The sequence below is a fragment of the Neomonachus schauinslandi genome, chromosome 1 (genome assembly GCF_002201575.2).
Source record: "Neomonachus schauinslandi chromosome 1, ASM220157v2, whole genome shotgun sequence".
NCBI lineage: Eukaryota > Metazoa > Chordata > Mammalia > Carnivora > Phocidae > Neomonachus > Neomonachus schauinslandi.
Window position 1 is genome coordinate 163,706,392 of NC_058403.1, and position 27,155 is coordinate 163,733,546.

Sequence of the window (27,155 nt, forward strand, 5' to 3'; positions counted from 1 at the left end):
GCATGACTATACCAGTTTATCCATTCTACTGTTAATGTCATCATTCAGCTGTTAGCACAACACTGGTGTGAACCTGCTTGTATGCATTTCCTGGTTCAATTATGCAAGAGATGCTGTCAGAGTATATGTATCTTCACTTGACTAGTGTGTTAGTTTCCCAGGACTGCTGTAACAAAATTAGCACAACCTGAGCAGTTCAAAATAACAGAAACTGATTTTCTCAGAGATCTGTTTGGAGGCCAGAAGGCTGAGATGAAGGTGTCGACAGGGCCGTGTCCTCTGAAGCCTCTAGAGATGAATCCTTGCCTCTTCCAGCTTCTGGTGGCTGCAAGCTTTGACTCATGGCTGCATCACGTCAGTCTGCCTTCATCTTCACGTGGTCTTCTTGTGTCTGTGTCTTCTCTTACAAGGACACTTGTCATTGGATTTAGGGCCCACCTGGATAATCCAGAGTACTCTCATCTCAAGATCTTTAACTTAATACATCTATGAAGACCATTTTTCCAAAGAAAGTTATTCACGGGTTCCAGGCAGATGTATCTTTTGCGGGGAGAGAGGCTACCATTCAACTCACTACAACTAAGAAATACCAAAGTTTTTCAGATGGGTATGGCTGGTTGGGTATTTCCTTTCTAGGTGACCATGGCCCCTTGCTGAGGAAGGGACAGACCAACTCCCTCTGGAGAAGGGCTGGTGTTTAGGCAAGGTCCATCCTTCCCCCATCTCATGTTGTAAATCTGATGCCCATTAGATGTCACTCTGCTGCCAGCCCAGGTTCTCCCCTGGGCTTGGGGCTTGGAGATCTCCCAGTGGTGAGCAGTCTGGCAATATGTCCTAGCCTTCTCACTGCCACATGATCTTGGGCAAGCCATGTCTCCTTGTTCAGACTCCGTTTCTTCATCTACAACGTGAGGCTTATCCCCCAATCCAAGATCGGAGATGCCAGAGAGTTCCTGCATAGAAAGCCCCATGTCTGTCACTAGGGGGTGGAGTTCTGGCCCTTTGCTTTGTGGAGAGGTTGCTGATGGCCTCCACAGCTCTCATTCTGGACCTTGGGGTTTAGGGCCCCAGCCTACCCTCTTCTTCACCCTCCAATAGAAATGGAGCCAAGCCCAGGATACTTCACTTGCTCCTTTTTATTTGGCGTTGCATCCAGGATAGGGGCAGTGAGGACCGAAGCAAGGGCTTTTCTAGCCTCACGTCCCCTATGCCCCCTAGCCCCTGGTATGCACTGATAAAGGGCAGGGGTCCTGGAAGGCTCAGTGTCTTCATGAGGCATGCCTCAGCCTCGGGTTTGTCACAGAGTCTGGTCTTGAACTTGCCTTTGGCCTTGACCTTCCTGTGGGTGCTAGGAAGATTTCCAACTTCAAAGGGTAGAGGCCACAGGCACCTCCAGGATGGGAACCACGAAGGCGCTGGGGAGCAACAGCCTCGGTGTGAAAGGGGGGAAGAGGTGGAAGAAATGATCAGGAAATATGTTCAGGAAGGGGGTTCTGAGGACAAAAGCCCTTCCCCTGGGGCTACAGCCAGCCTGGGACTTGCCCTTGCCTGGGCCCTCCAGCCCTGACCCCAGAGCCCAGGATTCAGCACTGCCCACCAGGGTGCCAGTCACAGCTCAAGGCCCACCTTTCTTGGTTTCAGGACGCTGGATGCCAACTTGAGCTCAGGGTTAGGTGGGAAGGAAATCAAAACCTTGGCAGTAGGTAGAGTCATCAAGGCCTTGCCTGTGGTCGACAGGGCCTTAGAGCCCACCAACTTGCTGTGTTGCAGTCTGAGGACCCGCCCCTGGGATCGGAGCACATGGGGAGAAGACAGCCGGGCCTTGGTGTGGAGGCTGGGGAAGTGGTAAGGGGCTGTGGGAGCAAAAGGGGCTATGAGGGCCTGGGGAGGGTCCAAGGCTAACCAGCTGCCCCTCAAGGAGAGCGTGGAGGGTGGGGAGGTGGGGGAAGATGAGGGCTGGGGTGTGAGATGGCAGGTGGAGCCCTCCCAGTTCCTCCTCCAGAGGCCGTGGGAAGAACACAGGATTTGGAGTCCAACAGACCTGGGCCTGCATCCCAGCTCTGCCCCTTCTGAGATGTGCAACCTCGGGCAACTTCCTCAAACTTCCTGATACCTCGGCTGGAAAATGGGGATAATAGCACCTACCTTGCTAGGTTGTGAGGACTAAAGGAGCTGGTTAGGTAGCGGCAGAGTGCAAACTGTTAAGTGCTGTACAAACATTAGCTCCTTCCCCCCAGAGGCAACTTTGCATGGAGGCAAAGGCAGAATACTGCAGCAGGAAAAGCTTGGGCTCTGGAGAGAGATGGGCCTGAGTCCTGGCATCTGAAGTAAGTCCAACTGCCTTGCGGGGTGGCTACTTTGGAGGGAACAATACTCATTTGGTCATGCATTTTTTAAAAATGCTTTTAAGTGGTGGCTTTTCCTTGCTACTGGTGTCTTTTTGGTGGGGCTATGGTGGGGGTGCAAATCCAGGTGGTTAGGAGGGGGGGCTTGGAGAGCAGGAAGAAATTGCCTTGGGACCCTGGGGTGTTTTGGGGGAATGGTCTTACCCAGGGCCTGGGGGTTCTTCAGACTCAATGGCAATCTATTCAAGGGGTGGGGTTGCCTGTCCCCACTAGCAAAGGTCATGGTGAAAATGCAGCCCATCCTGGTGCTGGGGGGCTCCCACTTCCGGAGATTGGGGTTGACCAGGGCTGTGGCACTTTTCGCCTTGCCTTTCTTCCCCTTTCCAGGGGCCGAGGTGGTGGCAGTGGAGGCTGGCTTCTCAGTGTGCCCCAGGCTCCTGGCCCCAGCAACTTTCCTAGGAGCTGACCTGTGGGTAAGGGTCCCCGAGTCCTTGCCTTCCCCAGAGCCTCTCTGGGTCAGCAGGTGAAGGAGTGCTGGGTGGACCCCCATCCGCCGGTGACACATTGCCAGGGGCTTCTTGATGGTGGAGCCCTCTACTAGGAGCCGGATACCCACATACTGGGGTACCTCCACGGCAGGCTGTGGGAAAGAAGAGGAGATGAGGCCTGTTCAGACAGTGATGCTGGAATTGTAGGCCCAGAAGGAATCAGGGCAAAGATGGATGGAATTAATTTCTGGGCTAAGAAACAGGAAGCCCACCTCTGTCCTCTAAGGAGTCTGGCTCCGTTGGCCTGAATCAGTACCTAGAAAGTCACAGAGCCCCTGGGATTAGTAACCCAGTGGAGTTAAGGAGTCTTAGCCATGCTACCACCAGCACCTCCTACCCTTTGCCCTCCCCTAAGCTCTCCCAGCCCCTGCTGGAATGTGAATGTCTCTGCTCCACAAGCCACTGGGGATGGACAGCTTCCTGAGTTAAGCCAGATTCTCTGCAGACAGAATTTGAGTTATGTCACCTAGACAGATAAGAGGCTTGGAGACTGCCTGGAGCCCTGCATGAACCCATTATGGGGAAGCAGAAATTAAGAGCCTTAATGAAGGCATTCGACTAAGAGAATGAAGTAGCAAATTTGCAGAAGGAGGCAGAGAAAAAGGTTCAAGAGAGGAGCTCCTGTATGACTTTCACAATTTTCACAATATTAAGCCAGCTGTACATCCTGTAGCTAGGCTCCAGGAGAGCCCCCTGTGTCTTGCTAATGACTCCCTTTAACCTTGAGCTACTTTGAGTTATTTTCTGTGTCAACAAAGGATCCTGATTAGAATCTATCTAAACATCAGAGTCACTTGGAGCTTGTTAAAAATACAAATATCAGAGCTCCCGCAAAGCCCAACTGATACAAGAGGCAAGAATCAAAACTGGGTATCAGAACAGGGCAGTGAAAAGGATAACAGGAAAATGTGTCATGTGCACACAGCCTAGGCATCACTTTACAAAGTAAGTGATCATTGCAAAAGGGAGGATCCAACTTACAATAGAGAGATCTGGTAGCCACCACCTTAACCCCGTGGCCAGACTTAGCATCACTAATCAGGAGACACTCCAACAGTGTGTGCCTTGTGATATCACATGGGGCACCCAGCATCACCTCTCAAGTGTTCTTGCCAAAAATGTTTAACCTGAACCTCATCAAGCTGTTTGGCCTAACTTCTAGTTTATAGGACATTGAGATAACAGAAGAACAAGCTAAACAGCACCACGAAGAAAAAATCAGATAAATCCAGAATGTGGGACAGTTCTACAAAACAACCAGCCTGGTCCCTTCAAAAGATCCAAACAAACCATGGGGAGGGGGGCGGGGGGAAGCAGTGCCGCTGCTCTAGATTAAAAGAGATGAAAGAGCACCCAAAGGAATACAAACCTGTAATAAATGTAATCAAGGAAGTGAAAGACCTGTACATTGAAAACTAAGATACCGACGAGAAAAACTGAAGACACAAATAAATGGAAAGATATTCTGTGCTCATGGATTGGAAGAATTAATGTTCCTAAAATGTCCACACGACCCAAAACAATCTACAAATTCAGTGCAATCTCTTTCAAAATTCCAATGGCATTTTTCACAAAAATAGAAAAACAATCCTAAATCTTATATGGAACCACAAAAGACCCTGCACAGTCCAAACAATTTTTTTTTTAAGATTTTTATTTTTAAGTCATCTCTACACCTAACATGGGGCTCAAACTCAGGACCCTGAGATCAAGAGTCACACACTCCACCGACTGAGCCAGCCAGGAGCCCCCAAACCAATTTTGAGAAAGAAGAACAAAGCTGGAAGCATCACACTCACTGACTTCAAACTATACTACAAAGCTATAGCAATCAAACAGTATGGTACTGGCATAAAAACAGACACCTAGATCAATTGAACAGAATACAGAGCTGCCCAGAAATAAACCCACACATACAAGGTGAACTAATTTATGGCAAAGGAGGTATGAGTATTCAATGGGGAAAGGACAGTCTCTTCAATAAATGGTGCTGGGAAAACTGGAAGCCACATTCAAAAGAATGAACCCAGACCACTATCTATAACACACATAAAAACCAACTCAAGATGGATTAAAGTGAATTTAAGACCTGAAACCATAAACCTCCTAGAAGAAAACACAGGCAGTACTAAGCTCCTTGACATCAGTCTTGGCAAGGATTTTTTGGATTTGATACGAAAAGCAAAGGTAACAAAAGCAAAAATAAACGCATGGGACTACAGCTAACTAAAAAGCTTCTGCACAACAAAGGAAACCATCAACAAAGTAAAAAGGCAACCTGCCAAACAGGATAAAATATTTGCAAATCATATATCTGATAAGGGGCTAATATCTAAAATATATAAAGAACTCCTACAAGTCAATGGCAAAAACACAAATAATCTGATTTAAAAATGGGCAGAGGATCTGAACAGATATTTTTCCAGAGATGACAGACAGATGGCCAACAGGCACATGAAAAGGTGCTCAACATCACTAATCATGGGAGAAATGGGATATCACCTCACATGTGTTAAAATGGCTATTTTCAAAAAGGTAAGAAACAACAAGTGTTGGTAAGGGTGTGAAGAAAAGGGAACCCTTGTGAGCTGTTAGTGAGAATATAAACTGGTGCAGCCCCTGTGCAAGATAGTATGGAGGCGCGCCTGGGTGGCTTGTTGTTAAGCGTCTGCCTTTGGCTCAGGTCATGATCCTGGGGTACTGGGATCGAGCCCCGCATCAGGCTCCCTGCTCCGCGAGAAGCCTTCTTCTCCCTCTCCCACTCCCCCTGCTTGTGTTCCCTCTCTCGCTGTCAAATAAATAAATAAGATCTTAAGAAAAAAAAAATAGTATGGAGCTTCCTCAAAAAATTAAAAATAGAACTACCACACGATCCACCAATTCCACTTCTGAGTATTTACCTGAAGGGGAAAAAAAAATTACTAACTTGAATAAATAATCTGCACCCCCATGTTCATGGCAGTATTATTTACAACAGCCAAGACATGGAAGCAACACAAGTGTCCATCAATGGATGGACGAATACAGAAAATGTGTCTGTCTGTTTAGCTAGCTAGCTAGCTAGCTATCATGGAATATTATTTAGACATAAAACAGAAGGAAATCTTGCCATTTGTGACAAAACGGCTGGGCTTTGAGGGCATTATGCTAAGTGAAATAAGTCAGGGAGAAAGACAAATATCTCATGATGTAAATTAAAGGTGGAATCTAAAATAAAAACAAAAACAAAACCCAAAACTCTGAACTCATAGATAGAGAACAGATTAGTAGTTGCCAGAGGCAGTAGGCAAAATGGATGAAGGGGGCCAAAAGGTACAAACATCCAGTTATAGAATAAGCAAATCACAGGGGTGCCTGGGTGGCTCAGTCAGTTAAGCGGCTGACTCTTGATTTCGACTCAGGTCATGATCTCAGGGTTATAAGATTGAGCCCCTGGTCAGTCTCCGTGCTGGGCATGGAGCCTGCTTAAAATTCTATCTCTCCCTCTCCCTCTGGCCCTCCCCACCCTGCTCTCTCTCTCTCCCTCTCTAAAAAAAAAAAAAAAAGTAAATCATAGATGTAATGTACAGCATCGTAACTATAGTTAATACTGTATTGCATATTTGAAAGTTGCTAAGAGAGTAGATCTTAAAAGTTTTCATCAGAAGAAAATAAAATTATAACTATGTGTGGTAATGGATGTTAGCTAGACTTATTGTGGTCGTCATTTCACAACATATACAAATATCAAATATATACATATACAAATATTGTATACTTTAAGTGAATATAAGACTGCATGTCAATTACACCTCAATAAGAAAAAAACTTCAGAGAGATCTAAGTCCTTTAAAGCAGCGACAGATCTTTTAAGCATTCCAAGGCATACCTACAGGTCTTATGTTTAAATCTTTAATACATTTTAAGTTAACAGGGAGGGTTATAGGCACTCTCTGTTAACAGCAGGGCTTCTGTAATTGTGAGGGCTGTTGTCCTACAGCAGCCTCATAGGAAGAAGAGTTCTAGGATTTGTGGATATGGATTTTGTGTAATAGAATAGATTATAAATTGATACCTAAGAAACCCACAATGTTTTTAAAATCCACTTGAACAGAAAGGGACAGATACAATATGAAATGAAAAAGGCTTTTGTATCCCCAAATTTCTATGAGCAGGTAACAGACTAAGAACTATTGAGGATGTTCATGGAAAAGGAAGGATGATTCAGGGCTGAACTGAGATCCCAATGGATGGAAGCAAGAGCCATGGAGAACTCCTAGGAAGTAACAATGGGTCTTAACAGCAAAACTGGAAATATGAGCAAGGCTAGATTTCAGAGTTGTTATGGACCAGTGCTTCCTGTGTACCTCCTACCCTGCCTCAATGCCAAGTGTGTATCTTGATTATATGTTAGTTTAAAAAACAAAAACAGGGGCGCTGGGGGACTCTGTCCACTGAGTATCTGATTCTTGATTTGGGCTTGGGTTGTGGTCTTGGAGTTGTGGGATTGAGCTCCGCATCAGGCTCCGTACTAGGCTCCGCACTCAGTGCAAAGTCTGCTTGAGAATCTCTCGCTCTCTCTCTCCCTCTGTCCCTCCTCCTGCTTATGCTCTCTCTCTCTCTCTAAAATAATTAAATTCTTTAAAAGATTATAAAAAACAAATAAGCTATAAAATTTTGGGGGGACAACTGGGACATCTGAAAAATGCAGATGTATAATCCCTAAACCAGACATTTCAGATCAGTCTCTGGGGTGTGGCTTCCTGACACCTGTATCTTTGGAAAGCTTGCCAGGTGATTCTGGCCTCTGAACCAGCATTTGGGAACCATTGTGCTAGAACATTCCCTTCTCCCTTGGTTTTGTCTTATTTTTCTGCCCTTATATTTCTTCACTTACGTTTGATTTTTAAGATTTATTTATTTATTTGCCAGAGAGGGAGAGCAAGTGCATGCAGAAGCAGACAGAGCGGTGTGCAGGCAAAGGGAGAAGCAGGCTCCCCGCTGAGCAGAGAGCCTGGGATCATGACCCCAGCAGTGAGCCACCCAGGCACCCCATGTTTTTCTTTTTAAGATTTTATTTATTTAGATGGGGCTCCGTAGCTCAGGGGTTAGAGCACTGGTCTCGTAAGATTTTATTTATTTGCCAGAAAGAAACAGCACAAGCAGGGGGAGAAGCAGGCAGAGGGAGAAGCAGGCTTCCCGCCGAGCAGGGAGCCCGATGTGGGACTCGATCCCAGGACCCTGGGACCATGACCTGAGCTGAAGGCAGCTGCTTAACCGACTGAGCCCCCCAGGCACCCCTCACTTATGTTTTTTGAAACCAAAGTGTCGATATTAATTTATGAACAGTAACGGTGACAAAGACCAGGACACTTGGGTCATGTGATCTGCACGTTCTCTACCTGTGGCCAAACTTTGGTAGAAGCTGAATCCTAATCAGAATGATATTTAGGATTAGGATACTTAATTTAACTGCCACCAGAGATTACTTGCAGAGTTCAGAAACCCTTGAAATTGGTTTTCTGACTGATTTTTAAAAATCTTATTCTAGGGGCGCCTGGGTGGCTCAGTCGTTAAGTGTCTGCCTTCGGCTCAGGTCATGGTCTCAGGGTCCTGGGATCGAGCCCCACATCGGGCTCCCTGCTCAGCGGGAAGCCTGCTTCTCCCTCTCCCACTCCCCCTGCTTGTGTTCCTTCTCTCGCTGTGTCTCTCTCTGTCAAATAAATAAATAAAATCTTTAAAAAAATAAAAATCTTATTCTATTCCAATAAGTAGACTCAAATCTCTTTCTGGAACAAGGGGAGTAAAATTATTACAAAAGTAGTAAAACAACAATAATAATAATAACAACAGCAGCAGCAGCAGCAGCAGCAGCAGCAGCAGCTTCCACTGACTCTTACTGTATTTCCAGGCATTATATGTGATGCCATCGTCAAACACCCGACAACCTTATTAGGTAGTAACAATAGCTAAAACCTGCAGCATTGACTATGTTCGGGCATTGTTCTGAAGGGCTTTACTTACGTCAACTCACTTAATTATCACAACCTTATGAGGCAGGGACTATCTGCAGTCCTGCTTTACAGATGAGAAAACTGAGTGCCCCAGGGGTCAGGAAATTGTCCAAAGCCACACAGCTCATAGTTACTGAGCAGGAATTTGAACCCAGGGAGGTTTTGCTTTTAACACTTTGCTATATGACTCTCCAGAAATATGATCCACATGTATATTTTTGTTGTTGTTAGTGTTACAATTTTTTTTAATTCCCGTGTAGTTAACATACAGTGTTATATTAGTTTCAGGTATACGATACAGCAATATAGCAATTCAACACTTCATGTATCACCCCGTGCTCATCACAAGTGCCTTCCTTAATCCCCATCACCTGTTTCACCCATCCACCACCCGCCTCCCCTCTGTAACTATCAGTTTGTTCTCTATAGTTAAGAGTCTGGTTTGGGGTTTGTCTTTTTTTCTTCCCTTTGTTCGTTTTTGTTTCGTTTCTTAAATTCCACATGTGATGAAATCATATGGTATTTGTCTTTCTCTTACAGGCTTATTTCACTTAGCATTATACTCTCCAGCTCCACCACGTTGTTGGAAATGGCAAGATTTCATTTTTGTGGCCGAATAATATTCCACTGTATATACCACATTTTCTTTATCTATTCATCTATCGATGGACACTTAGGCTATTCCCATAATTTGGCCATTGTAAATAATGCTGCAATAAACACAGGGTGCATGTATCCCTTCAAATTAGTGTTTTTGTATTCTTTGGGTAAATACCCAGTAGTGCAATGACTGGATCGTACAGATGATCCACACACATTAACTCATTTTCATGCTTCCAAAGCCTATGAGAAAGATGGTAATGGCATCTCCATTTTACAGATGAAGAAATGGAGGCTCAAGGTTAGAAGTGGCTGTACTGAGTCACTGTGGCAGGACCAGAACTTGAACCAGTTCTGTCTGACTGCAGTGCCCTGTGTTTCACTAGAGGGCCGCCTGGAAGAGGGGGCGCCACCTCACCTGCTTGTAGATGAGCTCAAAGGCTCCTGTGTCACAGCTGCGGTCTAGCCGCCGGTCGATGACCACACGCAGGGTGTCGGCTTGCACGCCTGCACAGAGCCGGGCGGTGACAGCAGTGGAGGGGGCCATGGTGGGGCTGGCATTGATCTCGATCAGCCAGGGCTGGAAGTCCTCACCAAACACGAAGTCAGCACCGTAGAGCTCGAAGCTGGCCTTCCGACACTGCACAGTGTCCTGGGAGGTCTGCAGGGCATGGATCACTGCAGCCTTCATGCCAGGCACGATGACAGTGGCCCAGGCGTCTGGGGCCCCCATCTCCTGCAGGTGCGCCTGGAACTTCTGGCTCGACCACATGTTGTCTGAGGGCAGCAGCGGGTGCCGATGGCATGAATTCTCCAGGTGCTTCTGAATGGAGTTGTTGCACAAGTGCACTGAGCTGGGGCAGAGAGCAGAAATCTGGGGTCTGGCTCCCTGTGCCACTCCCACCCAAACGTGGGGAGGGCAGGCAGAACCTGGAACCAGCCCTGGGCCATCCCAGACCATTCACCTTGAGATGGGGCTCTGCGGGGAAGCACAAGAAGGACAAAGGTCTGGGCCCTGCTACATTCTTCTAGGGCCAGAACCAGTCCCATCCCTCTGAGGGCACCCCCTACGGGGCCACAGTATTACGTGCTTTAGTCTCAGTTAGCCCTCCCACTGCCTGGAAGGTACAAAGGTGGGTAGGAGTGTGGGCCCTGTAGTCAACAAGACTGCTCAAAACAAAATCGAAAACAGAGACAAAAAACAAGACTGCTCGAGGCCTACCTTCACCACTGACTAGTTGTGAGATCTTTTCACCCAAATGCTCCTTCACATCTGTAAAACGGGGGTGGTACTAGGACCCATTTCACTGGGTTTTCATGAATGAGTGAGACAATATGCATGAAGTGCTTAGCAACTGTCACATATGAAGCATTCGGTAACCGATAGCTATGAGTTTCATAATACTGCCTCCATTCTTCAGATGTGAAAAATGAAGCTTCAATAGGTTTCATGTGACCAAAGTCACACAGCTTAGCAGCTGCAGAGATGGAATTTGAACCCAGGGCTCAACAAGGCTTTTCTCTCACCAACCCCCCGCCGAGTTAACGCTGCAACTTGCCTTTCTCCTTTTGCATTTCTCCTGAACCGTCTTACCCTGCTCTATGTTCTTTTTTTATATAACATATACCATCTTTCAACCTATTAGATAATTTTACTTATTACGTTCATTGCTTATCTATGAGTAACAGCATTAAAATGATGCCTTATGAGCATAACATACTTAACATCACTCATTATAAAAGAGATAAAATTAAGATAACCATTTTCTACTTAGAATGGCAAAGATAATCAACATTGTTGGGTAGGATGTAGGCAGACACATTTCATACTCGCCCAGCTTATGTGCGGGAATGTGAACTCTTGAGAACTGGGCTCTTATTTTGGTCACTGCTGTATCCCAGGTGCTTAGAACACCCTTGGTAGGTATCTGTTGGATGGATGGAGGACCTGACTGCCTGCAGAGTCTGTGTTTGGAGCCCAACATGGCACTGGGAAACCACCTGTTCCTTGTCAGCTCCCAAGCTAGACAGGGGAGCTCAGAGGAGATAAGGGATATGGCTCACTTGTCAAGGTTCTTCAAAGAAAAGGGCTGTGTGGAGAAGCGGATGTAGCTGTCACGGTAGAACCACACGGTAAGTGGGTTCCAGTCGGTCACCAGGAACCACTGTCTCAGGTCAAATTTGGTGCCAAAGATGAGCAGAGGCCGTTCAATATACTTCTGTACCACCCACTTGCCGTCCTTCATCATCATGGGGTTGCCATCAACCAGCTTCAGCATCTCCTCCAGGTGGTCCATACACATGATGCCTAAGGGGGAAACAGGGTGGTCAGGGATCAGGTCAGGCTTGGGCTAGGAGAAGGGCCAAGGGACCACGGACAGCTCATCTTAAGCCCTCATCCCTACAGAACCGATAGGGCCAAGTAGGTAAGGCTGCTTCCCTCAGAACCCTGTTCCCTTTGGGAAAGCTGAGGATCTGCTGAAGATTAAAACATTTTTTTTTAATTAACCACTTCTGTTTGATTGAAAAATAATATATGCACAGATAAAAATTCAAACCATATTGGGCTTTTTAAAAAACCATGTGCATATATGACTTTGATTAGTTTTTTCCCAATAATTAACAGAATATAAAATAACAAAAACAAAAAGCAGGCAGTACAAAAGGGTATACAATAAAAAATACTTCTTTCCCAGAGGCAGCCAACCGCTGCTTCCAGGTCCGACATATATCCTTCCAAGCTATGGGAGAGTCTACATGCCTTGCTTTGATAGGATTCTATACATCTGAACATGTTAAAGATTTAGAATAGTTCTTGACCCACGGTGAGCATTCAGCAAATGTTAATTCCTACCATTATTATTAGTTATCTGTAGAACAAATTTCTAGCTGTAGATTTGCTGGCTCCAGGGATATGTACATGTTTTCATTTTATATTACCCAAGATGTTCTACCAATTTGCACTTCCAGCAAAAGTGTATGAGATTATGTATCTGCCCACATCCTACCCAACACTACTGATTATTTTGGCTATTCTTCTAGGTAGAAAATGGTTATCTTATTTTAATTTTATCTCTTTTATAACAAGTGACATTAAGTATCTTATATTTATAAAGCATCATTTTAATGCTGATAATGATCAGAGTCATGTGGCAAACATATATATTCACAAATCAATCTCACTCCTTCATTCTTTGGTCCCCAAAGCAGCCCGATCACCTGCTAATGACACAGAGTAGCCTATGCCTGGTTCCCAAGCCAGAGCCTTTCTCAAATGGCCAGAATGATCACCAAGATTCCCAAGAACATGATGCTTGTGACCTTTTTTTTCCCTTTAAGATTTTTTTTATTGGGGAGCCTGGGTGGCTCAGTCAGTTGTCTGCCTTAGGCTCAGGTCATGATCCCAGGGTCCCACGTTGGGCTCTGCACTCAACAGAGAGTCTGCCTGAAGATCCTCTCCCTCTGCCCCTCCCCCCACTCGCGCCTGCATGTGCGCGCGCACTCTCTCTCTCTCAAATAAATAATCTTAAAAAAAAAAAAAACAGGAAGACTGTCCATAACAATAAGCTAAAAACAGGGAAAAAAAGGCAGATCTAGATATACTGAAATGAAGTGATCTCTAAGATTTATTGTTAAGAAAAAGAAAAATGCAAAAAAGAAATGAGTAATACTCATATGAGTAATACTCATTGAAATGAGTAATACTCAACTGATATGGAAAGATATAATAAATGTGATAGGATATAGAATAATATGTTGTTTAAAATAAAACACACATGCGCACACACACCCTCCCTTTCCCTCTCTCTCCTCAAATGCATAGAAGAAAGCCTAGAAAGAAACACACCAAACGGTTAATAGTAGCTATCTCAGTAAAACCAAGAGTAGCTTTTGCTTTCTTCTTTCTATGTGTCTGTAGTGCCTGGTCTTTTTTTTTTTTTTTTTTTGAGAGAGAGAAAGAGAGAGGGTGCACATGCACGCGAGAGCAGGATGGGGATGTAGAGGTGGGGGAGAGGGAGAAAGAGAATCCCAAGCAGACTCTGCATTCAGCACAGAGCCCAATGTGGGGCTTGATCTCACGACTCTGAGATCATGACCTGAGCCAAAACCAAGAGTCAGATGCTTAACTGACTGAGCCACCCAGGCACCCCTGGTCTTTCTTTTCTTTTTTTTTTAATAATACATATTTTCATAATTGGAAGAAAACCACACAAGTATTTTCAAGGTAGGAAAAGAAAAGACCAACATGCTGGTTTGAAGTGACATCCTCGAGAGGAGTGTCCCACAGTGTCTGTACCTTTCACTTGGACATGAACAAACTCATCCAAGAACAGTATTTGGAAGAATCTGGACGTCTGTTTTCCACATCTTGCTAGTCCTTAATCAGATTTTTTAGGCTGGGCTAATGCAGCTCCCCAACTTGCTGGCTCTCCTGTTATAATTCCACTCCCTGGGCTGAGCAGCCAGAATAACAGCTAAAAATTATAGCACTTACATAGCAGTTACTACATAAAAGCACATATTATACTTACTTAATCCTCTCTAGTAGGTAATATTGGTTCCATTTACCAAATGATGAAATGAGGTAGAGAAGAGGTTAACTATCCTGCGCCAAATCTTACAGATAGAAGGAGGCAAAGTTTGGGCTTGACCTGATGTAGTCTGGCTCTCAGCATCCCAAGGATGCACTGGTCAAATCAGAGAGCCCTTAGATGACAGCCTACTGCACACGAGTATCACCAGACACACCTAACGCATTAACCCAACTCTGAAAGCAGGAGAGGAGACGACACTCGTCACAGCAGCCAACGTTTATGGGGTGATTACTCTGTGTCAGGCACCACGGTGAGCTTTAGACACACAACCTCATTTAATCCTCACCTCACAGGATGAGGGAACTGAGATTCAGAGAGGTGATGTAACTTGCTCAAGGTCACACAGCATGTTATAGTAGCAAAGCTGGGATTCAAACCCAGGCAGTTTGGCCCCAGTACAGCCTGCACTATTAAGCTCCCTGGCCTCTAGTTGGAGAGGCAGGCTGTAGGGTGCTGGTGTAGGAAGCAGGGGCTGACTCCCACCTCGTCCTCGGGACTTGGCTCCCGGCTTCACGATCCAGATGTTGCGATCTCCTTCCATGTCCATCTGGGGCACCACAGCCCGCAGCTGCTGCAAGATGTCCTCACAGCGCTGGACCTGAGCGTCGAGGTGCCTGAGTTCTGCCCCCTCGCTGTGGGGAGATGATGGGACATGGGCAGGGCTGGGCCTGGCGGCAGCCTGGTGCACAAGACAAGAGGAGACACGAGACCACCCCCCGCCCCCGGCCATGGTCCAACCAGCCGGGATCATGCTTTTCCCCAAGAAACGCAGATAGGTCTCCTCCAAACCTCCACCCCACCCTCAAGCTGCCCCCCAAATTGTAACCAGCCCAGGGCGCCGTCTGAGAGTGCTGGAATAGGAGAGAAGAGGGAAAATTCCACATTTTACACACTGTCCCACTCTAATACTCCACCTTCTGCCACCTCCCTTCTATTACAATAAAACTGCCTTGGCAGAATTTAATCACACCAGCATCTGATGATGAGGCACCACTACACGCCGGGCACGGTGCCAGGGGCTTCACATATGTTATCATTAATCCTCTCTATGGCTCTGCCAAGGAGGTATTACTGGTCCCATTTTGGGACCATTCAGTGCCAACTGAATGGGAGAGTTCAGGGACTCGCCTAAGGCCACATATTGAGTTCAGTGGCTGAGCCAGGATGCAAACTCTGTCCTGCCTGATCCCTCCACCCACAGGTGCTTTTGGGGGTTCATTCCCCTCCAAACCTGGACCTGCAACTGGTTGACAGATGGGTCCCTTCCTGGTCTAATTCTTCCCAAGCACATCTGTATCACACAGCCCCTTGGCTTGTCTCTCATCCCAACCACCCCACACCTATGCTTATTTAGCTGCTGTCTGTTTCCCTTCACTGGAGTCTAAGCTCCGTAAGAGCAGGAACGTTGGTTAGCGTTTCCCCTCCCCCAGCAGTATACCTGGCACTTTTACATGCTCTCGACAAAGTCTGTTGACTGGATGAATGGTTGCCCGCCTCAGCACTGGGCTGTACAGATAAGGGTTCATGGACAAAGAGGGACTCTGTTCCCTATAGGACACAAACGTCCTGACCTAAACCAAGTCACGGAATACCTCACACGGCAGCCTCCTCCACACCCTCCCATTCCTCTCCCTCTGACTGAACAGGCAGGAAGCTTCCCTTAGATGCTAATCCCACTTTATATCTTAGCCTTACGAATGTTCCAGCCATGAAGAACTTCCAGTTCTCATCCTGAGGAGGCAGGAGCACCCAGTGAGCAGCACCAGGAGTAGAGAGAGCAGCCAGATGGAGGGGGCTCGGCAAGGCCTCTTAGGAACAGTCGCACCTGCTCCCTTTTCTGTGGGCCACGGCATGAGAATCTACTCAGTAAACCTGTGGTTTGGCCCAGGAAAGTGTCATATGAGGATGGCAGGGGCATGTGCAATTTGAAAAAGTCTATTAGATATGACAATGTGATTTTTGTATTTAACAAAAAAGAAAAAAGCAATCAGTGTTTTTGCAGGAAGTCAATCTTGATAAAAGCCTGGCTGGTGAGTCATGGATTTGTTTCAAAAAGTTGAAAACACAGCAGTAAATATTGAATGAATTAACAAAAGTTAATGATCTATAACTTCTGTGAGTGAACCACTTAACGCTATATATGTCATATCATGTAATTAAAAAAGATTTTTTTTAAAGATTTTATTTATTTATTTGACAGAGAGAGAATAAGCAGGAGGAGAGGCAGAGGCAGAGGGAGAAGCAGACTCACAGCTGAGCAGGGAGCCCACTGTGGAACTCGATCCCAGGACCCTAGGATCATGACCCGAGCTGAAGGCAGATGCTTAACTGAATGAGCCACGCAGGTGCCCCTAAAAAATATTTTTGACTGGGCGCCTGGGTGGCTCAGTTGGTTAAGCAACTGCCTTGGGCTCAGGTCATGATCCTGGAGTCCCGGGATCGAGTCCCACATTGGACTCCCTGCTCAGTGGGGAGTCTGCTTCTCCCTCTGATCCTCTTCCCTCTCGTGCTGTCTCTCATTCTCTCTCTCTCAAACAAATAAAATCTTTAAAAAATATATATATATTTTTGACAAATGTCCCCAAGGCAAATTTTTTTTAAGTAAGCTCCATGCCCATCGTGGGGCTTGAACTCACAACCCCAAGACCAAGAGTCACATGTTCTACCGACTGAGCCAGCCAGGCGTCCTTATATGATGTGATATTCTATGTAATCCCGACCTTTGAGGAGTGCCTATGGCCCTCTGGAACTTGCCCCAATCTAGGAATACAAAGGACTCATGTTCTTTACACTTAATGTTCTAACTCAGTCTTGATAATTCTTAGTTTAAGAAGGGTAGCTTTTTCTGGTACTTTTCTGGTAGTTAAGGGGAAAGTATAAGGTCATCTAGTTTTTAATTTCTAACATTTAAAAAAATTACAAATGAGGGCGCCTGGGTGGCTCAGTTGATTAAGCGACTGCCTTCGGCTCAGGTCATGATCCTGGAGTCCCGGGATCGAGTCCCATATCGGGCTCCTTGCTCAGCAGGGGGTCTGCTTCTCCCTCTGACCCTCCCCCCTCTCATGTGCTCTCTCTCTCTCATTCTCTCTCTCAAATAAATAAATAAAATCTTTAAAAAAAAATTACAAATGAATTATTTATCAAAGATGCAGGTTTGCTCAGTATGTCATTCATTCAAAGTTCACTTACTAGTTCTTTAGTCTCCCCTATAAAAATCATTAAGTCTGCCCATTCCTTTCTTTCTTTTTTTTTTTAAAGATTTTATTTATTTATTTGACAGAGAGAGACACAGCGAGAGAGGGAACACAAGCAGGGGGTAGTGGGAGAGGGAGAAGCAGGCTTCCCACAGAGCAGGGAGCCCGATGCGGGGCTCGATCCCAGAACCCTGGGATCATGACCTGAGCCGAAGGCAGACGCTTAATGACTGAGCCACCCAGGTGCCCCTGCCCATTCCTTTCTATTACCACGCGGGCTGAGGCCCTTAGCACTTCCACCTGGCTTGTGGCAAGCCTCCCCACTGAGCTGTGTGCCCCTTGAAGGCAGGGACTACACTTCATTTCTGGAGCCTGACACCATGCTGGGCACATAGGAAGTGCTCAATAAATGCTGGGTGTTCTCCTGGCTTCAGAGTGCTTCTCCCTTTCTCTCTGCTGCACACCTCTGCTGAATCGAATCCCAGTCTCGACTCAACTCCCTTCCTCTGATCAAGAACATTTTCCCAAAGTGTGTTCTGAAAATACAGCCCCCCAGGATGCCTGTGGTGGGGCGGGCGCTGGGGTAGTTTATCCTGAGGTCTACAGGATAAACTGCGCACGGTATCTCTCTTGGAGGTTAACGCCACCCACAGGTTCTGAAAAGTCCGGCGTCAAGGAATTAACTTTGCTTAACCTGATGTTTTCCAAATGCAATTGACCACAAAAGCCTTTCTTTCATAAAATTGATTTCTGCCCTGCAGAACTAAGCATCCTCTGTAACACACTTTGGGAAACACTGGCCTCCAGGATAAAACCTAAACAACTTAACAGATTCTCACTTTGTGAGTGAATACTATGAGTCTGTGCTGCGCACATAACACAAATTATCCTGTCTAATCCTACCTCTGAGGCAGACATCATTTTAAAATCTATTTTGCATGTGAAAAGTAAAGCTCAGAAAGATTAGTGACGTTGCCAAGGTCAAAGAGCCTGGAAGCTGCAAAGTCAGGACTCTCTGACGGCGCAGGCCATGATCTTAGTCATTATGCTAAGCCCAGATTCCGGAAGAATGGTTTGGAACCTATCATGAAGGCAGTGGGAGTCCCTGAGAGTTCTTGAGCAGGAGCAGCAAGGCAAACAAAAGGGGGAGGCCTGGGGAGGAGAGTGGGGCTGCATTACATATGCATCAGCTCAGAACACAGAAGCCCCCTGAGAGCAAGGGGAACCTGCCCACACCCCACAGTCCTAGCGGCAGAGGTACTCACTGGACCACTTGGTAGTAGCGCTGGAGGAAGACGGACCAGCCCTCAGGGCTGAGGTACAGCGGCGCCTCCAGGTCCTTGTCGATGTCCATGTGAGCCAGGTTGCTAAGGTGCTCCTCACAGGCGCACAGAGCCTCATCCACAAACTCTGGGGACACCATCACTGGCTTTTTCTCCTGTTTCTTGGGCTGTTTGTCTCCTGAAGATAGGAAGGGGCCTGTCACTAAGCGACATGCAAGGCATATAACATGATACAGGCCACAGCCCCCACTGCTCCAAGGCCTGTCATTTACCCGAGGCCTTACCTTGAATACACCTGAGGCTCAGCACACACCTGTATCCCCTACTGTCCTGGGACCTGTCACTTACCTGAGGGTTTGTTCTAAATTCCCCTGTGACCCTAGTACTCACCCTTGGCCCCCACTATCCCAGGGCCTGTCATTCACTTGAGGTTCCACCCTAAATGCCCCAGAGCTTCTCAGCTCTTGTAGCCCCAGCACACACCTGCAGCCTCTCTGTTCCTGGGACCTCTGACACACCTGAGGCCCTTGTGTCCCTGATCCTGGCACACAACAGTCTTCTTTGCACCTGACACACCCAGGAGACAGCAATGGAGAGATCTCTCTCTGGAAGAGGCAGGGATTTTCCTCTATCCAGTAGAGCTGTCCCTTACTTCCCTGAATCCATGGCTGATAGGCCCTTGGATTATAGGATGGGCACTTTGAGGTAGGAACTAAGTGCAGAGACAGAAAGGAAGAGCAAGCAATAGGTTGGGCCAACATGCAGTAGGGGATTCTCTGTGTCCCCCTCCACAAAGCACAAGGGGTCCTCAGACCACATGGAACTACATGGTTTCAGTGCTTCTTCCTCATCAGAGATGTGAGCTCCCCACAGGCAGGGATGGACCATGTCTTCTTAATCTGTCCTCTCTATAGTGCTTGGCCACATGCCAGGCCCATGGAGGGCTGAATGATGCAGTGGATGATTAACAAATGGGTCAGAAAACAGGTGGGTGGGTGGTTGGGACAGAAGAACAGATGAGTGGGTGGGGTGGAGGATACATGGGTGGTGGACAGGAGAACTCCTAAAAGCAGGGGGATAAATGGGTAGGTGGGTTTGTGGGAGAATAGGTAGGAAGGTGGGGGCGTGGACAGATGGATAAGGAGTGTGGAATGTGGAGCTGAGAGAAGGTAGGTGAATGAGTAGATCAATAGTGGGGGGATAGGTGGGGTGATGGGTGAATGAATGGATGGATGGATGGGCAGGTGAATGTGAGCTCAGTGGGGTAGGAGTAGGTCAGTAGTAAGGTAGATGGATGAGTAGATGTATGGATGGACAAGTGGGTGGGTAGATGTGGGGATGGGTGGGTGGGAAGGGGTGATGAAGGAGATGGATGTGGCTAATACATAGATAGCTGTATAAATAAACAGATGGATGGGTGAGAAGATAAATAGGTGGGGAGTGGAGGTAACCAGAGTACTTACCTGGGGACTCTTCCTCTTCTGCCTGGATAGAGTATGACTTCCATTCGGACTTTACCACCAGCTTGAGAACGTTGCGGGCAGCTGTCAGCCAGAAGTCCTCTGCTCCCGGGGCAGGAGATACCCTGCTCAGCCCCTAGGCTCGAAGCCTGTTCTGGTTCCGGAACCTGATCATAACCTGCCCCATTTTGGATCCGGAACCTAACTACCTTCCGACTCTACACTCTGGGGTTAGAACCTGGCTCCTGTTCAGTTGTAGAACCAGGCCTAGAATCTGACATGGCTCATATTCTGCCTTCAGAATCTTGCCTAGAACTGTCGTCTCATTTTCCCCTTCTGTTCCATATCCACTTTTGATACTCTAGCCTGAGAACCAGATCTGAGCACAAAACCAATGTCAGGTTTGGAGATGAATTTAAACCTAACATCTAATCTGAACACAAATTCTGACCTGAATTTAGAACATGTTCTGAAGTTGGAAACTATTCTGCCTTAAGAGCCCAAAGTCTAGAGCCTTTTCTAGATTTGGAACCCAATCTAGCCAATGGAATTTGACATAGGCCTGGAACACACTGTGGACTCCAAACTCAACCCATTGACCAACTTTTAGAACCTGCTTTAGAATGCAATCTAAGCTATCTAAGCTCTTCTGAAGGTCCGGGTTGACCAAGCTAGGAAGTTCATTAAGGGAGGCACATTAGGGAAAGGTAGGATAGAGGATGGAAGAGGAAATCTGCTGGAGTGGATGAGGGCATAAAGAGAGGCTTTTGCTCTCTAACATGAACCAGGGTTTTAGCCCTCATGCTTCGGCCTGGGGCATGGGGCTGGCATCTCCTTACCTATGAAGGCCTTTTTGTCATCCTCAGCCCCCAGGCGGTAGCAGCGCGGAAAGAAGGAGTCAGCATCAGCCTCATCAAACCATGGCAAATTCCGGAGATTGAGACATAGACCCACCTATGGAGTTAGCTGCTGAGGGGGCACAGTGGGACTTGCCCAGACACCTCTAAGGGACTCCCCACATTTGGCACACACCCAGACAGCTCAGGGAGATCCTGCTTGAGTGTTCTCAGAGCCTCTGCCGTACTTGCTAGGCCTGACTCACTCATATCCATCCCCATGTGTATGCCCACACAGTTTGCTCTGCCAAGAATGCCCCACATCCCTCCTATCCACCCTCTTACATTCTTAAAGACCTGCCTCCTCTGGGAAGCCTTCCCAGCCTACACCAATAACATAATAGCATGTTCCAATAATAAAGCCCTTCATTCCTATCACAACCCTACAAGATAGGTCCTCCTGGTGTTCTCATTTAAAGACAAGGAAACTGAGGCTCAGAGAGGTGAAATCACTTGTTAATAAACCCAGGTGAGACAGAATGGATCCAGCAGCCAGATATCCCTTGCTTAGTTGGTAAGGGCTCTCTTGTTTACAGTCATTGGATGTGGTGTTTTTCTGGCTCCAGATCCTGTTTGGATTCTGGAGTCTATTTTAGTCATTATGTCTACATGTGCCAGACATGCTGCAGGGGTTGGATTCAAACCCAGGCCTGCCTGACTCCAAATCCCACTGAATCATACACCTCTCTGCCTCCTGAGAACTCTCTCTTCCTGACAAGGAAAGCAAGGAGTGGAGTTGCCGGCCCAAGAGCTAGCAGGTTAGAAGCTACCCTGCCCGCTCCCGTGGGGAACCCACCTTTGTGGTAAAGGAGCCAGCCCGGGCATAGTGGTTTATCATTTGATCCTTGGAGAGGAAGCGACAGTCCAGCACATCCCGCCGAGTGGTCCAGATGAAATAGGGGACCTCGTTCCGAACCATGCGGGACTGGGGAGAGCCGAGGAGATAGGGGAGACTGGCATGGGCAGCACAAGGCCTGAGGAACCTTCTCCCCAGCCTGCTGAGCAGGGTGGGTGAATGGAAGGAGAAGATGCTTCCAAGGTGGCCTCTAGCCCACACCCCATCTTTGTGTATGTTAAGAAAAAAACATCTCTTCCTCCAGGGCACACACTTGTGAGCAGAGAATAGGCTGGCTTGCAGGACTCCTGTGGCCAGGTGCCCCTACTCAGTGACTAAGCCATACAACTGAATGCCACACTTTTGTTTCGGCCCATGGTTATCAGTGACTTGCTCAGTGGCAGGACCTGGACTCCAAGCTGATGGGCACAGAACATGTGATAAAGGTTCTCTCAGGGCTCTTCCTCCTCCATCCTTCCCACAGCTCTGGAGGGTAGGGTTACTAATAGGCAATGACATCCATGTGCCAGGCCCTGTTCTAAGTGCTTTTCTTTCTTCCTTCCTTTTAAAGTGCTTTTCATATCAACTCACTTAATCCTCACCACACTATGAAGTAGGTGCTACTGTTATCCCCCTTTCACAGATAAGGGAACTGAGGCACAGGGAGGGCAAGCGACTTGTCCAAGAGCTCACATGGTTGAGCCATATGAAATTGCCAGTGTTCAACCTTTCCTGACATACAAAAATGGCAATTTGGTACATTCAGCTTAGTAAGTGGTGGTGCCAAGATCCAAAGCCAAGTATCCTCACTTCAATACAGAGGTGTCCTCACCTCTACATCATCATATCAGCCTCTTTCAGAGCTTTTTAAGCCCTTCCTTCCAGCCTTCACTTGCCAAGGGCTGTTATTTGGAAGAGGGAATTACAAGGTGTGGAGGTTATGCTGGCTTCGTATAACCTAGCAGGGTTCTGATCCCAGGCCAGCCTTGTCTGAGCCTCACTGTGTCCCTCACCACTCTGCTGGCCCATCCAGGCTTTATAGAAGCAATCAGTTTTTACTACGGATAGGGAAAATGAGGCCCAGAGAAGGAAAGGACTTCTCTGAGGTCACCCAGCTGGATTCTAGTGCTCTCCCTCTCAGCCCCTCCCTGCCAGCCCCCCGGGGGCCCTCACCATCAGAGCATGTGTCCCATCTAGGTCATCAAATTCCAGTAAATCATCAAAGTCAAACAGCTGCGGTGGCCGAAATGCCTCGTCCTCTTCTTCATCCTCTGTGGATGTAGAGCCCAGGCCTGATGAGGCCCCTGTCCCTGCCCCATAGACCCATACCAAAGTCTCAACCCTGGGATAGCAGGAACCAAAGGAAAGGGACTCAGGAGGGGCAGCCTGTGGAAAGGGAGGGAACTGCTTACCATCCTCAGTGGTGTCACTATCACCCATTACTGAGCTATCCAGATCCTTCTGGGGTGGTGGCAGGGTGGTGCCCGAGTGATGGATCATCTTCTTTTCCACCCAGCCTCTCCGGCGCAAGAGGCACCGTATCACTGGGTAGCGGCCTTGGATCATAAAGATCTTTTTCTGCTGTAAGGTGAGAGAAGGATACTTGGTCAGTATCACCCAAGTGCCAGACATACGAGATATAGTGGTGAACCAGACAGTTCTGGTTTCTGCCTTCAGGAAATTTTTATGTTCCAGCAGGGGAAATAGATTATAACCAAGTAGAGAAATAAATATGTATAGTAATAATTATAATTGTAATAGCTAACAATTATTTTTATTTTTTTTTTAAAGATTTTATTTATTTATTTGAGACAGAGAGGATAAGAGACAGAGAGCATGAGAGGGAGGAGGGTCAGAGGGAGAAGCAGACTCCCCGCCGAGCAGGGAGCCCGATGCGGGACTCGATCCCGGGACTCCAGGATCATGACCTGAGCCGAAGGCAGTCACTTAACCAACTGAGCCACCCAGGCACCCCATAGCTAACAATTATTGAGTACCTACTATGTACTGCTTAGTTTATATATATTACTAGCAATATGTATTTTTTTAAATATTTATTTATTTATTTTAGAGAGAGAGACAGACAGAGCATGAGTGGGAGGGGTACAGGAAAAGGGAGAGAATCTCAAGCAGATTCTGCACTGAGTTCGAAGCCCAATGTGGGGCTCAATCTCAAGACCTTAGATCATGACCTGAGCTGAAACCAAGAGTCGGGTACCACCGAGGTGCCCCAATAATATGTATTTTTTAATAGATTTTATTTATTTATTTGACAGAGAGACACAGAGCGAGAGAGGGGACACAAGCAGGGAGAGTGGGAGAGGTAGAAGCAGGCTTCCCGCTGAGCAGGGAGCCCAATGTGGGGCTCGATCCCAGGACCCTGGGATCATTACTTGAGCCGAAGGCAGACACTTAACAACTGAGCCACCCAGGTGCCCCAATATGTATTTTTAATAGATGCTGTTATCCCCATTTAACTTGTTATGAAACAGAGGCATAGAGAGGTTGAATAGTTTGGCTACACAGTGATTAAGTGAAAGAGCAAGGATTTAAATCTAGGTTGGCTGCCTCCCAAAACTGGATACTTAATGGGGACTCGGACAGATTAAAAATACATGCATGGGAAGGATAAGAAGGAGCCATGAATGTACAGAGTTGGGCAAATGGCAGTTCAGGCAGAGAGAAACGCATGTGCAAAGGTCTTGAGGCTGGACAGAGGTCAGAAGAAACTGGAAGAAAGCCAGGGAGAATGGGGTGTGAAAAATGAGGGGAGAGCTCCTGAGGAAGCTGGTAGCAGCTAGACTGTGGAAGGTCCTGCAGGCCTTGAACAGACTTGGATTTAATATTAAGAGTAGCATGAAGCAATAAAGGCAAAGTGAGCATATGATTGGAGGCTTTATAAGTTGGCTTGCTGCTATACAAAGAACAGATGACGGGGCTGGGGAGGGAAGCAGGGAGACGAGTTAGAAAGCTGTTATAGGGGGCGCCTGGGTGGCTCAGTTGGTTAAGCGACTGCCTTCGGCTCAGGTCATGATCCCGGAGACCCGGGATCGAGTCCCGCATCGGGCTTCCTGCTCGGCAGGGAGTCTGCTTCGTCCTCTGACCCTATCCCCTCTCATGTGTTCTCTCTCTCTCAAATAAATAAATAAAATCTTTAAAAAAAAAAAAAAAAAAAAAAAAGAAAGCTGTTATAGGGCGCCTGGGTGGCTCAGTTGGTTAAGCGACTGTCTTCGGCTCAGGTCATGATCCTGGAGTCCCGGGATCGAGTCCCGCATCGGGCTCCCTGCTCGGCGGGGAGTCTGCTTCTCCCTCTGACCCTCCTCCCTCTCATGCTCTCTGTCTCTTATCCTCTCTGTCTCAAATAAATAAATAAAATCTTTAAAAAAAAAAAAAAAAAGAAAGCTGTTATAAAAAGAAAAGAAAAGGCTGTTGTGGTTTGTGCAGGAGAAAAACCACAATAGCTAAAATGAGGGTGAAAATGTGGAGAATGTGACAGATTAGAGACCTGTTTTGGAAACAGAGGTGACTGGTTTTGCTGATGGGATTAGATGTGTAGTAGGTGAACAGGGTGCCTGGCTGGCTCAGTCAGTACAGTATGCGACTCTTGATCTTGGGATTGTGAGTTCAAGCCCCATGTTGGGCATAGACCGGCTGTCTAGATGTGTGGGTGAACGAACAGAAAGATCATATTTCTGGCTTGAGCAACTGGTTGATGAGGAAGATGGGATATTAGGGAGAATGACAGGTTTAGGCAGGAAAATCAAGAGTATGGTTTGGAGCATGGGTTTGAAATGCTTCTAAATTCTCTCTGGATGGAGATGTCAAGTAGGGGGCTGGATCTAAGGCGTGTGGAGTCAGAGGAGAGACTGGGCTGGAAAGGGCACTTAGAGGGCGCAGCACATTTACTGGACTCACAGTCAAGGAGATAGGTGTGGGGAGGGATCCAGGGAACCAGGAAAGCTCCGAGGGGCCTTCAAAGGCAACTGAAAAGCAGCAGCCAGGGAGGGAGAAAGGAAAACTTGGTGTTGTGTCCAGACAAGGGGGCAGGGTATGTGGGTCAGCAGTGTAGAATGACACGAGGTACCAGACCAAGATTAGGACAGAAAAGGGGCTGCTGGATTTGCCTCCTTGGAGGTCATGAGTGACCTTGATTAGAGTGGTTCCCGATGAGAATGGGGAAAGGCTAGGAACCAGAGTGGTAAGAGCTGAAGGGGTGAATGCCAGGTAAAGAAGTTAGACAATTCCGCCACGAACGGGTATTGAAAAATTGGGAATATTTTAAGAGGGGTGTGGGATCAAGGTTTTTGGTTTTGTTCGTCTGTTTTTTAAAGGATGTAAGAAGACAGTTCAGGGAGGCAGGCTAAGCCACTCTGAGGGCCCTTTCAAGACACCCCCCCACACCCCCCTCCGACCTTGACAGCTCTCTCCACGTGGATCCTGGCGTTTCTGAGCCGGCCCATGTGGTGAGATGGCTTGGAGAATCCTCGCCAGAGGACAAGGGAACCTGCAGAAAGATGCAGCGTAGGGATGGGGCAGGCTGAAGGCTCAGCCTAGCGTCTCTCCCGGCCTCCGATGCCCACACTCCTTTCTCCACCCTTCATCCGGATGCCCACACTCTCCCGACCCCTCATTCCCTCCACCCCAAGTCTTCTCGTCCTTGCAACCACCTCCGACCACGATAGGCTGGCCGCAACGGGCCTCACCATCCGGCGACTGGGCATCATCCGGAGCCGGAGTGTGCGGGGACCCATGGGGGCGGAGATCAGCTGCGTTCTGGGTGTGGGTGCCTTGGGCCAGCGACTCGAAGGCATGGCCTAGGCGGCTCAAAGAGGGACTGCCGGCCCGGCCTTTGCCGCCAGCGCAAAGCCCCCCGGGACAGGCGGAGGCGGGCCCCGGCCAAGGCAGTGTCTCGGGAGGCCGGAACTCTGAGTGGCACGCCCAGGGCCATGGGGCGGGAGAACTGGTGCGGCTGTCCTCTTGGCAGTACCAGGCGGCGGAGCCCTGGTGCGCGACCCCCAGCTCCCCCGCGCTCCGGAGCAGCGCCGCGCCGGGGCCCTGCATGCGCCCCTCGCGGCGCACGCCCTCCAGCGCGCGAGAGCCCGCCTCCCCTCTGCGCACCGCCTCCTCTCAGGGGAGCAGGGCCCTCCGTTCCGAGGCCCCGCCCCCTGTTTGCTGTCGCCCTGGAAACCATTCCCCTGGCACAATCAAGCCTCTGGTAGGGGGTTCGAGTGCTCCCTCCTGCGGACTGAAATCCCGACCGCTAAGTGGGGTACCGAAGGTGGAAGCGCAGAGCACTGCGCTGCCAGTTAATTTCAGTGTCGTGGTTCCTGTGGCTTGAGTCATTCCACAGTATGGAGAGCAACCGTGCTAGGCAGTGGGCTAGGTGCTGGAGACTGGAAGAAGCTA

The 27,155-nt window shown here is 47.8% G+C and overlaps 1 protein-coding gene across 1 annotated transcript; it reads right to left on the reverse strand.

Annotated features, from left to right (window-relative positions):
* Positions 1-417: 417 nt before the first annotated feature.
* On the reverse strand, positions 418-26,810 carry TTLL3 (tubulin tyrosine ligase like 3). Its single transcript, XM_044921118.1, is given in 15 exon segments — positions 418-1,170; positions 1,173-1,302; positions 1,305-1,430; positions 1,627-1,853; positions 2,841-2,985; positions 9,905-10,340; positions 11,551-11,794; positions 14,565-14,713; positions 18,541-18,736; positions 20,022-20,120; positions 20,858-20,972; positions 22,923-23,020; positions 23,162-23,330; positions 26,162-26,253; positions 26,453-26,810. Coding segments are annotated over 15 exon segments (2,670 nt in total). The 3' UTR covers positions 418-1,084.
* Positions 26,811-27,155: the final 345 nt, after the last annotated feature.